The 16584-nt window shown below is 39.4% G+C and overlaps 1 protein-coding gene across 1 annotated transcript in view; it reads left to right on the top strand.

Moving 5' to 3' along the window:
- The window catches only part of shc3 (SHC (Src homology 2 domain containing) transforming protein 3), a 298746-nt gene that overhangs the window by 207129 nt on the left and 75033 nt on the right, over positions 1-16584 (top strand). Inside the window, exons 6-7 of the mRNA XM_060841596.1 lie at positions 2487-2538; positions 8160-8286. Coding sequence (XP_060697579.1) covers positions 2487-2538; positions 8160-8286 — 179 coding nt within the window. The remainder of the gene's footprint in view (positions 1-2486; positions 2539-8159; positions 8287-16584) is intronic.

Here is a 16584-nt window from a genome sequence, read left to right as displayed (position 1 = left end):
AGGAATTGAACCTGGGTCTCTGGCGCTGTGAGGCAGCAGTGCCCCCCTTAAAGGTGTGAGGTTAGCGTCTGTCTGCATCCAAATCTTGAGACAGACTGGTTCTATTTCCAAAGTAGAAATTTATAAAATATTATATGGATTGACAGCCTGCAAATTGTGTGCTTTTTGAACAAAATAGAATGTATGTGCAATTACAATTCTGCAAATGCAATTACAATTCTGCCAATGCAAATTCACCCCATAGACATATATATGTGTGCGTGCATGTGAGGGAGAGAGACAAAGCAAGTGTGTGTGCGGGAGGAATGTGTTTGCACATGTATGTGTGTGTGTGCATGTGTATGTATGCTTGGTAGAATGTATGGGTGATGTGACAGAATATAAGGCTGTGAGAGTGTGTGTGTGTGTGTGTGTGTGTGTGTGAGAGAGAGAGTGTGTAGTTTAGTGGGGTCACTTGTAGTGTGACGTAGACCCAAGGTCCTGGTTGAGGCCACCCTCATGGGCACTGAACTTGGCTGTCAGCCTCTGCTCAGCCATTCTGCATTGTTGCGTATCCCGAAGTCCACCTTGGAGGATGATCACTTCTGAATATACCTGTTGGACTATAGCCTGGTGTCATGTTATTTTTAACTTTATCCATCCCAGTCCAATTCCTGAACCTCCACATCATAATTCTGGAATGATAATGATGATGTTGGGCACCATCAATGTGGCATCATCATATAAACTCTCAGTACACTTTCTTATCCTATGCTAACAAAAATTGTAATCACTAGAATTGGGTTGTGTGAATCGAAGACTCAGGGCAACCTGCCTGACACAGTTTGGCTCTGCATTAAGATGGGAAAATCTACCCACTCTGTTCCTGTCTCCTGTTGCTGTCTCACTATTGAGCACTTCCTGCATTTATAGCGTCATAGAGATGTGCAGCACAGAAACAGACCCTTCAATCCAACTCGTCCATGCCAACCAGATATTCTAATCTAAACTAGTCCCATTTGCCAGCACTAGGCCCATATCCCTCCAAACCCTTCCTATTCATATACCCACCCAGATGCCTTTTAAATGTTGCAATTGTACCAACCTCCGCTACTTCCTCTGATTTCTCATTCCATACATGCACCACCCTCTGTGTGAAATAGTTGCCTCTTAGGTCCCTTTTAAATTTTTCTGTTCTCACTCTAAGCCTATGCTCTCTAGTTCTGGACTCCCCCACCCAGGGAAAAGACCTTGTCAATTTACCCTATCCATGCCCCTAATGATTTTACAAACCTCTATAAGGTCACCCCTCAGCCACTAACGCTCCAGGAAAAACAGCCTCAGCCTATTCAGCCTGTCCTTATAGCTCAAATCCTCCAACCCTGGCAACATCCTTATAAATCTTTTCTGAAGCCTTTCAAGTTTCATAACATCCTTTGGATAGGAGGGAGACCAGAACTGAACGCAATATTCCAAAAGTGGCCTTACCAATATCCTTTACAGCCTTAACATGACCTTCCAACTCTTATATTCAATGAACTGACCAATAAAGGAAAGCATACCAAACGCCTTCTTCACTATCCTATTGACCTGAGACTCCTTTCTTTATTAATTTTCTACTGTTTTTCATATTTTCACTCCTGAAAGATCTGACTCTAATTTTCAGACTATGCACTAAAGCATAGACTCACTCTATGAATTAATATTTTTTAAACAATCTATCCTACCTGTTCCTCTTAAAGCTTTGAATACTTAAATCAAATCATCCCTTAATCTTCTGAATTCCAGGGATAACAACCCCAGTTTATTTAATTTCTCTCCATAGCTTAATCCTTGCATTCTAGGCATCATTATGGCAAATCTGTAATGAACTCTTTCCAAGAACAATATATCCTTCTTAACATGTGGTTCCCAGAATTAGTTGTAGCATATCAGGCACAGTCAAAATATTGCTGGAAATTGCCCCATCAGCTTGAAATTGCTTTCTACTGGAAATAAATTTTTCCATATTTATATTTATTTCACAGAGGGTGCATCTTCTGTTAATATTGGGATCCTAGAACAGCCAAGATATCTATGTACATGACACTCACAATCAGTTCTGAATTACGTGCGAAGCTTAGGATGGCATGGAATCCAGTTTGCCCTCCTTTCATGTTACAAAGCAGTTCTTATAAATTAGAGGCTTGATCAATCTCTAATACTAGCTTTTTGCTCAGATGGCACAGTCAAAATATGCATCTAATGACGCAGTCTATGGTCCAGTGTGCCATAATTCTTATTAAAATGAAATACTTATAAAAAGTGCTTCACTAATATTTTATTCTGATCAGTAACTTTCATGACAAGGGTTGTCTTTATTCAAATTGACTGCATGTAGGAAATAATGAAAAAAAGACATATCAGAGATTTGGAATGTTTTCTTTTTATGTAACTGCTTGGTGGAGAATGAAGTTCTGATTTCTAAATCCCCTATCATTCAATTGACATTTTCTTTTATGTAATAGGACACCACAGACTATGTTGCATATGTGGCAAAGGACCCAGTGAATCGTCGAGGTAATGACTGCTGTTATATGTTTTAAGGTTGTGTGTCATTCAGTAACTTTATACTTTTATGGAAATATACCCGAATATGTATGAGAAAATATTTTGTCAGAATGCTATTCACATCAAATTTATGAAGTAATTTATGAGGATGCGTATTAAATTCCTCTACTGCATTGCCATTCCCTTGCTTTGTAACTTCCTCCAAATCCAGCAAAGCTCTACATTATCTGTGTTCCTCTGATTTTAGTTTCTTATGCAGCATCCCCTTTAAGGCTCTACAATTGGTGCCTGTGCCTTTAGTTGCTTAGGTTATAAGTTACGTACGTGCAACCTCCCACCCACCAACCTCCCCTCCTCCACACCCTACTGTGCTTTTATCCTTTAGGATATCATTAAATGCTATAGAATCCTTATGAGCCAACTTAGTGTCTCCCTATCTCCTCAGTATTATTTGCAATATATTTTGTTGTTTCTTTAGTGTCTAACTCTGTTTCATCTCTTCAAGAAACACTGCTGGAATACATAGAATTTTCAGCAAGACCTATTTATTTACAATTTATTTCTATGCATACTTTGGGCTGTATTTTCTGTGGAGTGGCAATCATAGTGAGATTGCCACTTCCCTCCTATCTTCTCACATTAAGAAACAACTAAATCTTTCTGCCATGATATTCTGATCATTCAGAAATGTGGCATGTACCCTAAATGCAACTGTGTCCTCATAGTGCAAGATGAGATAAGGCAATCAACATCCTTTTTATTCATGAAAATAGTTGACATAATCTGATTTACATGTCCAGCAGTACACACAACTATAAGGTGCCATGTGCCAAGTGTGCACAATGCTGTGGTGGGACAATGCTGTGGTGCATCGAAGGTGGAGTACCATTTACTGTTTAGACCAGGTCTGAATGGATAGGGACATCAGGCTTTGTGTGAAGAAGTGGGCTTTTGAGTTCCAAAGAGGAAGGGGATTGCTGGGTTTTGGAAGGGGGGTTATATCGAATCTTGGAGGATGAGGTTTCTAATCACGGAGGGAGAGGGAATGTCAGGTTGAGGGGGAGAATAGAGTGTTAGGTTGAGAAACATGGAATGGTGTCAGGTCCTAGTGGAGAGAGGATGTTGGGTCAGTGTTAGATTTTGTAAAGAGTCTGGCAGTGTGTGTTTAGGGGAGTGGGTGGTAAATGAGATCAGTCTAATAGTAACCTAAGAGTTTGACTAGATTTTTAACTGTCTAAGTTTTCCTGGGTCATTATATATTTGCTGCAGTGGCATCCACTGAATTCTTTGATTTAACTGAATACTTACAGAGGGTTTGTGGTGCAGGGGAATTGCCCATTAGAATCTTTAATTTCATGGGCAATTTTTGGCCATCAGAAAATTGAGGTATTATCTTGACACCAGGTTCGAGCTTCTGTTTCAGTTCTCTCTACTGTGACTCTGACATTGTGAATGTCTGATGTTAATCCCATTACTCTGTACTTCTGTCATTTATGTCATACTCTAATTTATGAAGCAACTTTTGGCATTTCATTGAAGTATAGGTGCGATACAAATAAAAGTTAATAATAATAATAATCATCATATTTTATTCATGAAACATGTTTGCATCCTGGAAGATGTATTGCAGTGTAAGTTAAGAAATTGGATTAAAAATGTGCAAACATATAACAGTCATAGCTTGATAAACATTGATAAGCAAATTCTTCCGGTAGTAGGGAAGTGTGGAATGGAATATCAAATGAATAGTAAAATTGAGTTAAGGTTATATTAAAATTACATTTTATTGAGAACCAAAGGATGGAAGGATTAGGCCTATATTCGTGTCTCTCCATCCTTAATTTTGTCAAGTGGCTGAGTTGCCTTGATTGCTCTGGTCATGACGGAGGTATCTAGATCTGAAATTGCATCAAGTAATTTCTGAACTGAGTCCAAATATTAACTTGTTGCTTTAATAATTTTACTATATAAGACATACAGAGAAAATCTTCCTTGCATAAATATGAGCATATGGAATACACGAATAGCTTGCAATATGGTATGTGCACCAAAAATAACAGAGGAAGTCTTTTGGCTGATGCTAGAAAAGTTGCAAATTTAAGAAGGGATTGGTAACTTTGCAGCTTTTAACTTTTGTGCATTCCCTCTTGGAGAGTTATGACTAGAATGTACTCTCTGTTTGTAATATTAAGAATACTTTGAGTAAAAATAATTTACAACACTTTTCCTACAAGCATAAACTTATTTTATTGTCAATAATCATGTATGCTCCTGACATTCATGTAAGTGCTGAAATGGATTGAATTGCTGGGTTCCTTTTGAAAATGTGATAAGAGATAGACAGAGTGAGGGCCCATATGTTCACAACATAGCTATATGTTTATTTCATACTAAGCAATTACAGTCTCACAATAACTACTTGAAATAACTACTTGAAGTAATCGATAATGCATGTTAAATGAATACATTTGATTTTAAACCATAAGACATAGGAGCAGAAATTAGGCCATTCAACCTATCGATACGGCTCCACTACTCAATCATGGTTGATATGTTTCTCAACCCCATTCTCTTGTTTTTTCCCCATAATTCCTGATCCCCTTGACAATCAAGAACCTATCTATCTCTGTCATAAATATATTTGATGACCCGGCCTCCACAGCCTTCTGTGGCAGTGAATTCCATAGATTCACCATTCCTTGGCTGAAGAAGTTTCTTCTTATCACCGTTCTAAACAGTCTTTCCTTTCTTCTAAGGCTGTGCCCTCAGGTTCTAGTCTCTCCTACCAAGGGAAACATCTTCCCAACATCGACTCTGTCCAGGCCATTCAGTATTCTGTAAGTTTCTATTAAATCCCCCCCTAATCATTCTAAACTCCAAGTCCTCAAATGTTCTTCAAGTGTTAAGTTTTTCATTCCTGGGACCATTCCTGTGAACCTCTTTTGAACCTGATCCAGCGCCACTATATTCTTCCTGAGATATGGGGCCCAAAACTGTGCGCAATGCTCCAAATGTGGTCTGACCAGAGCCTTATAGAGCCTCAGAAGTACATCCCTGCTTTTGTAGACGAGAGGTTTCCTGATGTAGGTTTCTGATGCTGCCTGACCTGCTGTGCTTTTCCAGCACCACACTATCCACTCTGATCTCCAGCATCTGTAGTCCTCACTTTCTCCTAGTTGATTTCAACTGTTTCCCCCCACCCCCTCCCAATTCCTGTTCTCTCAAATAAATGCCATTGTTGTGTTTGCCTTCCTAACTATTGGCTCAAGCTGCAAGTTTACCTTGAGAGAATCCTGGTCTAGACCTCCCAAGACTCTTTTTGTATTATTAATATCACTTGATGGCCAAGTCAACCAAAACAGGCACACGCAGGACTCAATCCCAGATGTGATTGCATATGCATATGTATATGTAAATGAAAGATTTCTTAAGTGTTTGAATAATTCAGAAAAAATACACTTTAGTAAAGGATAGTTCTCTGCCTTCCTTGAAGATTTATTGGGTAAACATTCCATGTGGAATAACAGTAATCCATAAAGCTTAGAAACAGAACCAGTCCCTTCTGCTCTTAGATTAGATTGATCTGTATGCTAGTTTTATTTGCATGCCTTTAATTGCTAATCCCTTGATACCCTACGTAATAAAGTCTGTGAGCATTCACAGCCTTTTGAAAGTGAATTCACGGTTGCACAAAACTTTGTGAAAAATACAGAAATATAGAAAATAGGCCCATCAAGCCTGCTCTACCATTCCTAAGGATCACGGCTGATCATCCAAATCAATAGCCTGTTCCTGCTTTATCCCCATATCCTCTGATTCCTTTCAGCTCAACTGCTATATCCAACTACTCCTTGAACTCATACAATGTTTTGGCTTCAACAATGTTCTGTGGCAGTGAATTCCAAAGGCTCACCTCTCCTGATGAAGACATTTCTCTTCATCACAGTTCTAAATGGTTCATCCCATATTGTTAGACTGTGACCCCTAGTTCTAAACTTCTCCACTATCAGGAACATTCTTCTTGCATATACTCTGACTAGTTATATTAGATTAAATAGATTTCTTCTGAACTCCAATGTACATAGTCCTCATTGATTCAACTTCTCCTCATAGGTTAGTCTCACCATCTCAGGAAATCTTGAGTCTGGTAAACCATTGCTGCACTGCCTCTATGTACCTTTGCTTCTTGAATTCATTCCTGAAGAGAATTTCTGTCTTTGTTGGAGTAAACTTCAGGTGAGGGGCAATGCAAGGACTGAAAGCTGAGTCAGAGATGTCCCATCAGCTTTCTGCCCAACGACCAAGCTGAGATGGATTCTAATAAAAGAAACCCAGGCAGATTTCTTCTAACTGCTCTTCCAAGAACAGTTGTGAGTCATGACAAAACATATTTTGGCTCCCTAAGGAAACCTGACAGATGTGCTGCAGAAAGGAAAAAGCAGACAAAGGTATCATTCTGGCCAAAGGCAAGCTCCACTAGGAGCACTTGGTTCAACATGGATTTTTGTCTGTAGAATCTGTCAGTGCTATATTGGTTCAACATGGATTTTTGCCAACTGACCTATGTCACCTTTTTACAGAAATGTGATGTTTGATGATTCACTGTGCTACATTAGCATTGCTTTTCATGCTGGTCTTAGCACCCACATCTACTTCTATTGCAGTAAAAACAACAAACCCCCATTTTAATATATGTTCATGGCTATGCCAAAGTGGCTGAGGCCATTTCTATCATAATTCTTTACTGTATGAGACAGCATTGAAAGAATAAATTCAGAAATAGCTAATTTATTGTTACTTTGCAAAGGTAATGAAGGGAATTTGACGTTGCATTAGAATTAGCACAAAAGGCTTTTGTGTCTTACAAAGCCTTTTCTGAAGCATGGTATATGGATTTTGAAGTAGCTTTGCTCCATTCTACCTTTCTTTACAGAACATAGTGTCAAGTTTGTCAAATTGCAGTTATAAAAGTAAAAAGGGTTGTCTACCTGCTACTTTCTCGAGAACAAAGCAAAATATTTGTGGGCGGCACGGTGGCACAGTGGTTAGCACTGCTGCCTCACAGCGCCTGTAGACCCGGGTTCAATTCCCGACTCAGGCGACTGACTGTGTGGAGTTTGCACGTTCTCCCCGTGTCTGCGTGGGTTTCCTCCGGGTGCTCCGGTTTCCTCCCACAGTCCAAAGATGTGCGGGTCAGGTGAGTTGGCCAAGCTAAATTGCCCGTAGTGTTAGGTAAGGGGTAAATGTAGGGGTATGGGTGGGTTGCGCTTCGGCGGGTCGGTGTGGACTTGTTGGGCCGAAGGGCTTGTTTCCACACTGTAAGTCTAATCTAATCTAATTACAGGATGTTAACTTGTCTGTACCAGTGTGAAGCTATCTGCTCAATAATTATATTCTGGCCTTTTTTGAGGCTTATAAACCCTATTATGAATTATGCAATGCTCCCAATAATGTGCTGTGATTCAGTCAATTACAGGGAATGTACTTTGGAGAATTTGGCACCTGGGAACATTACCTGCAATAGTCCAAAATTGAAATGGAAGAATATGTTTTATATTTGACTGCTGAAGTTGTTTTAACAAAATGTGCATAGTTTGAAAGATGACAGCTCTCATTAAATGTTTTTAAAGCATGTCATATATTGGAATGCTGTGACGGGTTGGCTCAAGATGTTATCAGTACGATTGGCCAAGCTTTTGAACTTCGATTCAAGCAATATCTACAGTGTCCTACTAAGATATCTAGTATTCATAACAGGTGAGTACTGATAACATTGGTTTTATTAACATGCAAGATATTTTAAAAGCAATTATAATTTTATTGTATGTTTAGGCTGTAATATTGTTTGTGCGGAAGGTCACACTACTGAAGTAATATGGTTACTAAACAACAATAAAAGCAACTTGGGTGTATTATCATTAAAGTTACACACTGTAGGACAATTATTCTGGTGATTCTAATTATTTGATTTGATTTAATTTGATTTAATTATTATTGAAAAGTAATAAGGGTACTTATTGAACAAACAAAGCTTGCAAAGTGAGTGATGTTGGTAGCAGAGAATGAAACTCTTCCCATTTCAGGTAACATGGTGATCATCTCAAATTTAATCAAACATTTGAGTTAAACAGCACATATAATGAGCAAAACATGCATATACAGATTACTTATCCTTGTTAAAAATGACCAACTTCTTACCAGCATAATCACTCCCCTTTCAGGTACAGTAAAGCCAAATGCCTGAGATCTATCTTGACAACATTCCTGGTCACTTGGGAGAAACATATAGCTTGAAAGACTTTTGTTTCAGTTCACAGAACCCCTAATTGAAGTTAGATTGTTTGTCCTGGAGAAAGGAGCCAGTTCAGAAAAGTTAAGAAATAGATTACATTTGTGTAAAGTTTAAAGAATTGAAAGAAACAGTTAAGTCAAACCTATTCCTGTGATAGAAAAGCATATTCTCTGATGTTTGAGTACTTTGATGTGATTCTTTTGGGATAGATGGGATTGTATTTTACTCTGTGTTACAAAATATTCTAAATTGTGTTGAATGTAAGTAGCTTAGCTTATTCCATTTTATCGTCTGTTCATTTGCATCATAAACTTCATTTTTATTGTTAAAACACAATCTGCAGCTTTCTATGGTTGGATTTAAGTGCAATACATACATGTTGAATGAAAAAAAAACTATCAAGCTAGATTTCAGGCTGGGTTCTGATTTGTCTAATAATAAATTCCCCTGGGATCATAGCACCAGAGGTGAAAGAGAGCTTAGAGCCCACTATATCAGCAGTGGACCATCCAGATAATTTCTATGACCCTGTGATTGTAATGCGACGTTAATGTAAAGAGTTGCACTGCTTTATTACTGCAATCAGCATTTTAATACTATTATTGTCTTTACATAAGATCTTAATATCTAATGAGTCTAAATGTATAAGTAATACTTAAACAGCAGTCATGCTCTAGAATTGAGATTAATTTTAGATTTCAGCCAATTTTCAATTGTTTGCAAATATTGCTTTGACCCTGATCAAAGGTTGAAAGCCAAGACTGTGAAAGCAAATGCATCTTTGTCCAAGAAATATTAAGGGTCAAATCTAGTGATTTAGAGATATTCAACAAAATCCCAGGAATTCTGATCCTAACGATTGATAAATACATTGTAAGAAAGTACCTAACAATATTGTATTCCTTCCTTGCTAATCTCCTTTCATTCGACTATAGAGAGAGAGATTATATGGGTTTGTTGTTTATTTTCCACGTGGATGCTTGATAATCATTTTCAATAGTTTTGAGTGCAGTATGATTGAAGTGACAGGACAGGTTTCTAGAAAATCTAACATGATCCAAAGAGAGACTTTTTTTGAAGTTGGAGCAAAACAATAAAAATCATTATTCATGATGTCTGTCTATCTGCCATTTACTTGACCACCTGAGGACATAAATTCAACAGTTTTTTATTAGAAAAGTACTGTGGATGCTCAAAAATCTGCAATAAGAATAAAAAAATCTGCAAACATCCAGCATCTTAGAAGAAAGAAACAGAATTAACATTTGAAATTAATGATTTTTTTTTAATCATGCAGATATCAGGTTTCTGACCCAAAGCACAATCTTATTATTTCTTTATGTCTCATTCATTTTAATTATACTGTACTTTAATTTACTTATTTCTACCTATTCTAATCTTGTATTCAACATACAAAAATGCAGCAGGAAAAGCATTGAATCTATTGCATACAGTCATAATGCAAGTAATTCCACACACAGGCTAGAAATCCAGGCCAACTCTGAAGAGAGAGCTGGAAAGTTTCTGTCTCCTGAAGATGATCAACATGAATACCAGGAGACTACAGTATCCATGAAATATATCATTGAATAGCCTACCTATTATTTAATGTTTTGATATCAGCCAAAGCTGAGAATCCATTGTGCTGTCTTTTTTAATATTAACAATGAGCTCACATTCACTGCTTGAGATGGCACCTTTTTTTCCAAATGTCAACGACCCTCAGTATGAATGAACACATCTGACAGTTATCTAGTTCTATGTGCATGTATCTTATATATTCATCCATGATTCTTCCTAACTGATCTACTTCAAAATAGTCTAACCATGTGTACAGAGAATAATCATTTAATTATTATTTTTTAATCAAATCCATCGAACTCTGCTCTTTTCTAGATTAAGGACATCAAGTTCTCCATGCCTATTTAATTCATGGGCAACTTTTCTTGCTATTATTGATTCATACCTGATGTAGAGGGAATGTAGGATACTTTTCTGAGAAGGAAGTTGGTCTGAAGACAGTGGCACCTGTTTCATGCATTCAAACTTTATCTACAATTAACACTTTATCCCTTGAGGTTTGCCAGCAATCTAGCCACCAATCTCGCTCTGATTGACCACAATAATAATTATGTGTAGATGCCTTCTCCCCTGTCTTTGTTTCTAAGGGTTGTGCCATGGACTGCATTGAGTTTGGACCATTATATGTGCAAAATACTGTTGTCATTTGTCATTATCTTCTGCAGAATGGCTGATCAGAAAACTCTTGCTCTTGTCATATTGGAAGGATTTACAAAGTGGTACTTTAATGTCAGCCCACACAGGCTGTCCATGACCAACAAGTCTGGTATGGGATACAAACCCAGACTTTTGGCTCAGCACTACGATTTAGCCATAGACCTACAACAACACTGCACCTCAGATTCCAAGGCACTATGTCCACTGTAGACTGAGATATATGAGCTATATTGTATGTGACTTAGCAAAGGAAAAGGAAAGACGAAGAGGAAGTGTAACCGTTTTTTTCATATTAGATAAATAAAGTGTGATAGCAGGAAATTATCTTGGATTAGAAAATGGGGCATCCATTTGGGTAAAAGTGAGAAATAACACAGGAAGGAAGGCATTTTTGAGTATGGTTTGTAGACTCACTAACAGTATCTGTATTGTAGGACAAAGAACAAATCAGGAGCAAATAAGAGAATTTTAAAATGGCAGCGCATTAATCATGGATCTTTTAACCTTCGTGGTAGATTGGGAAAATGTAATTGGCAGAGGTAACCATAGAAGGCATTCATTGAGATGATTTGGGACAATTTCCCATAACAAATGTTGTTAATCCAACCAGGTATTTTGGATCTGAAATTGTGTAATGAGGGAAGTTTAATAAGTGATAACATACTAAAACATTCCAAGGAAGCTGTAGATATAACATGATAGAATTTCACAATTAGTTTGAAAGTGAGAACCTGTTTGGAAAATCTCTAAACTTAACCAAGGGTCATTATGAAGAAATAAGGACAGAGTTGGCTGGTAAAGGAATTTAGCAGGAAAGACAATCTGGTGAGTGGCTGTGTGCATTAGCCAGGTGCCTTTGTGTAAGATTAGCAATGTTGAAAGCTGATTTATACTCGTTAAGCTCAGCTTGCACCTCTTAAAGGAGCAATGCATTCTGACTGGAGCAGTTATGAACCATGGCTGGGTTGCAAGCAGAATTATTTTGATGTAACATGCAGTAACTCCTTTCTATGCTTCTCGGACACTACACTGGAACACTGTAGTGCAGGTGAAGGAATGAAAGAGCATTGTCCTCTATAACAGGGAGAGCCCCATATAGTAGAACCAGATGGCCATCATTGGACACTGATGTGGTGTTGCAGGAGGTTCAGTGACATTATACAAATAGTCACAGTTAGTAAATCTTGTAGGCTAGGAGGCTGAGAGATAAATGGAAGGGGTGGGGCTGGGTGGAAGGTAACTGAGAATGCAATGGGTAGATGAAGGTGGAGGAGAAGGTGATAGATTGGAGAGCAGGGTGGAGCAGATAGATGGGAAAGACAATGGACAGGTCAAGAGGGTGGTGTCAAGTTGTAGGCTTGGGACTAGGGTAAGGTGGGGGGGAGGGGAATTGAAGAAACTAGTCCTTGGAGGAATGGAAGGAGGAGTTAAAGTGTTCAGCCATGGGGTGGTGGGGTTGGTTGGTCTGGGTGTCCCAGAGACGTTCTCTGAAACAATCCGCAAGTTGGCATCCTGTCTCCCTGATGTAGCAGAGACCACATCGAGTGCAACGGATACAGTAAATTTCCTTCCATATCTGATAGAAATTTACTGTATCCGTTGCACCCGATGTGGTTTCTGCTACATCAGGGAGACAGGATGCCAACTTGCGGATCGTTTCAGAGAATGTCTCTGGGTCACCCACAGCAACCAACTCCAATGCCCCGTGGCCGAACACTTTACCTCCTCCTCCCATTCCTTCAAAGATCTGCAAGGCAGCCTACATGTGGATACGTGTGGAGATGGAGGAGATACTAAATGAGTATTTTGCATTAGTGTTTACTGTGGAGAAGGACATGGAAAATACAGAAAGTGAGGAAATAGATGTCAACATCTTGAAGAATGTCCATATTAGAGAGGAGGAGGAGCTAGATGTCTTAAAATGCATAAAGGTGGATAAATTCCAAGGACCTGATTTGGTATACCCTAGAACTCTGTGGGAAGCTAGGAAAGTGATTGCTGGGTCCCTTGCTGAGATACTTGTATCATCGATAGTCACAGATGAGTTGCCAGAAAACTAGAGATTGGCTAACTATTTAACAAAGGTGGTAAGGAAACACCAGGGAACTATAGACCATTGAGCCTGACATCGGTGGTGGGCAAGTTGTTGGAGGGAATCCTGAGGGACAGGGTTTACATTTGGTTGGATAGGCAAGAACTGATAATGGATAGTCAACATGGCTTTGTGCATGGGAAATCATGTCTCACCAACTTGATTGAGTTTTTTGAAGAAGTAACAAAGAAGACTGATAAGGGCAGAGTGGTGAATGTGACCTATATGGACTTCAGTAAAATGTTTGACAAGATTCCTCATGGTAGGCTAGTTAGAAAGGTTAGATCTCATGGAATGCAGAGAGAACTAGCTATTCTGATATAGAACTGGCTCAAAGGTAGAAGACAGAGGGTGGCAATGGAGGGTTGCTTTTCAGACTGGAGGCCTGTGACCAAGGAGTGCCACAAGAATCGGTGCTGGTTCCACTACTTTTCATCATTTATATAAATGATTTGGAAGTGAACATAGGAGATATAGTTAGTAAGTTTGCTGATGACTCCAAATTGGAAGTGTAGTGGACAGCGAAGAAGGTTACCTCACTACAATGGGATCTTGATCAGATGGGCCAATAACTGAGGAGTAGCAGGTGGGGTTTAATTTAGATAAATATGAAGTCTTGCATTTTGGAAAGGAAAATCAGGCCAGCACTTATACACTGAATGATAAGGTCCTGGCGAGTGTTGCTGAACAAAGAGACCTTGGAGTGCAGGTCAATAGTTCCTTGAACGTGGAGTCTCTGGTAGATAGTATAGTGAAGAAGGTGTTTAGTGTGCTTTATTGGTCAGAATGTTGAGTATAGGAGTTGGGAGGTTGCAGCTGTACAAGGTATTAGTTCAGCCACTTTTGGAATGTTGTGTGCAATTTTGGTCTCCCTCCTATAGGAAGGATGTTGTGAAACTTGAAAGGTTTCAGAAAATATGTACAAGGATGTTGTCAGAGTTGAAGGGTTGAGCTGTAGGGAGAGGCTGAATAGGCTGGGGCTGTTTTCCCTGGACCGCCAGAGGCTGGGAAGTGACCTTATAGAGGTTTATAAAATCATGAGGAGCATGGATAAGGTAAATATACAAGGTTTTTTCCTTGTGTTGGGTGAGTCTAAACTAGGGGGCATAGATTTAAGGTGAGAGGGGAAAGATATCAAAGATTCCCAAGGGGCAACTTTTTCATGCAAAGGGTAGTGCATATATGGAATGAGCTGCCTGAGGAAATGATGGAAGCTGGTACAATTACAACATTTAAAAGGCATTCTAGATGGTTTTATGAAAAGGAAGGGTTTAGAGGGATGTGAGCCAAATGCAGACAAATGGGACTAGATTAATTTAGGATATCTGGTTGCCATGTGCAAGTTGGAGCAAAGGGTCTGTTTCCATGCTATATATCTCTATGACTCTAATCTGGGCAAATGTGAGAGGCTGCACTTTAGGAGATCAAATCTTAAGGAAAAGTGTGCAGTTAATGGCAGGACCATGGACAGCATTGATGTTCATAGCTCCCTGAAAATGGCCACTCTAGTAGATAGGGTGGTAAAGAAGGGATATGACATGCTTGCCTTTATTAGTTGGGGAGCTGAGTACAAGAGTCAGGATGTCATGTTGCAGCTTTATAAGACCTTAGTTGGACTGCACTTTGAGTACTGCATTCACACCTGGTTGCCAGATTACCAGAAGGATGTAGGGCTTTGGAAAGTGTGCAGAAGAGGTTTACTAGGATGTTGCCTGGATTAGAGGGTATGAGGTATAAGAAGAGGCTCGAAAAACTTGAGTTTTCTCTGGAGCATCAGAGCCTGAGGGGGGACTTGATGGAAGTCTATTGAATTATAAAGTTAAAAATCACACAACACCAAGTTTTAGTCCAACAAGTTTAATTGGAAGCACACTAGCTTTCGGAGTGACGCTCCTTCATCAGGTGATAGTGGCGAGCTCAATATTAACACACAGAATTTATAGCAAAAATTTACAGTGTGATGTAACTGAAATTATACATTGAAAAATTGATTGTCGTCTGTTAAGCCTTTCATCTGTTAGAATACAGTGAGAGTTTCACATCTTTCATGTGTAAATCACAAAACCTTTTTTTAAAAAAGTTGCATTCTCGGGTTAGCTGTTAACAATGGTGATAGCTAGACAATATGTTGAAAATGTTGGCCCCCTGTGTTGTCTGTCTACGCCATGATGTTTAGATTGATTCTAATCTAAAAGTGAGATAGCGGAATTTTACATAAATTCATGCAGTTTTTGAGCTCAGAGTTCTACATGAATGCAAGCAGTTTTTGAGCAAAGTACATTGTAACCCTGCAAGTTCAAATTCACCCCACAAAAAATATGTGTGCATGTGGGTCTTTGTCTGTCTGTGTGTTAGGATTGAGCCCTCCACTATCACGTGATGAAGGAGCATCGCTCAGAAAGCTGGTGTGCTTCCAATATAACCTGGTGTTGTGTGATTTTTAACTTTGTACACCCCAGTCCAACACCAGCATCTCCAAATTATAAAATTATAGATAGAGTTGATGGTCAGAATTTTTTTCCCAAAGTTGAAATGTCAATTACTATGGAGTATGCATTTAAGGTGAGAGGCATAAAGTTCAAAGGTGATGTGAGCAGCAAGTTTTTTTACACAGAGGGTGTTAGGAGTCTGGAACAGACTGCCAGGTGGTGGTGGTGGAGGCAGGTACAATAGGGTGTTCAGAGGTCTTTCAGATAAACATTTGAATATGCAAGGAACGGAGGGATATCGACTAAGGGCAGGCAGAAGGGATTAGATTAATTTGGCATCATGTTCGGCACAACATCATGACCCGTAGGGCCCAATCCTGTGCTACACATTTCAATGTTCTATGTTCTAAGGATAATGCAAATCTAGCCTTTACATCTAGAGGACTGGAGTAAAAGAATGCAGAAGTTATGCTGGAGCTATGCAGAACTCTAATTACTCCCATGTGGAGTACTGTGAGCAGATCTGGGCACCATACCTCAGGCAGATATATTGACCTTGGAAGGACTACAGTGTAGGTTTATAAGAATAATACCTGTACTTTAAGGGTTCAGTTAGGAGGAGGGATTATATAAATTAGTTCAGGCAGCATCCAACGAGCAGCGAAATCGACGCTTCGGGCAAAAAGCCCTTCATCAGGAATAAAGGCAGTGAGCTGGAAGCATGGAGAGATAAGCTAGAGTGGGGTGGGGTGGGGAGAGAGTAGCATAGAGTACAATGGGTGAGTGGGGGAGGAGAGGAAGGTGATAGGTCAGGGAGGAGAGGGTGGAGTGGAAAAGAAGATAGGCAGGTTGGACCAGTCCGGACAAGTCATGGTGACAGTGCTGAGCTGGAAGTTTGAAACTAGGATGAGGTGGGGGAAGGGGAAATGAGGAAGCTGTTGAAGTCCACATTGATGCCCTGGGGTTGAAGTGTTCCGAGGCGGAAGATGAGGCGTTCTTCCTCC

This window comes from Hemiscyllium ocellatum, chromosome 2 (assembly GCF_020745735.1).
Source record: "Hemiscyllium ocellatum isolate sHemOce1 chromosome 2, sHemOce1.pat.X.cur, whole genome shotgun sequence".
Lineage (NCBI taxonomy): Eukaryota > Metazoa > Chordata > Chondrichthyes > Orectolobiformes > Hemiscylliidae > Hemiscyllium > Hemiscyllium ocellatum.
The sequence above is the reverse complement of the archived record's forward strand: the minus strand, read 5'-3'. Positions and strand labels throughout refer to the sequence as shown.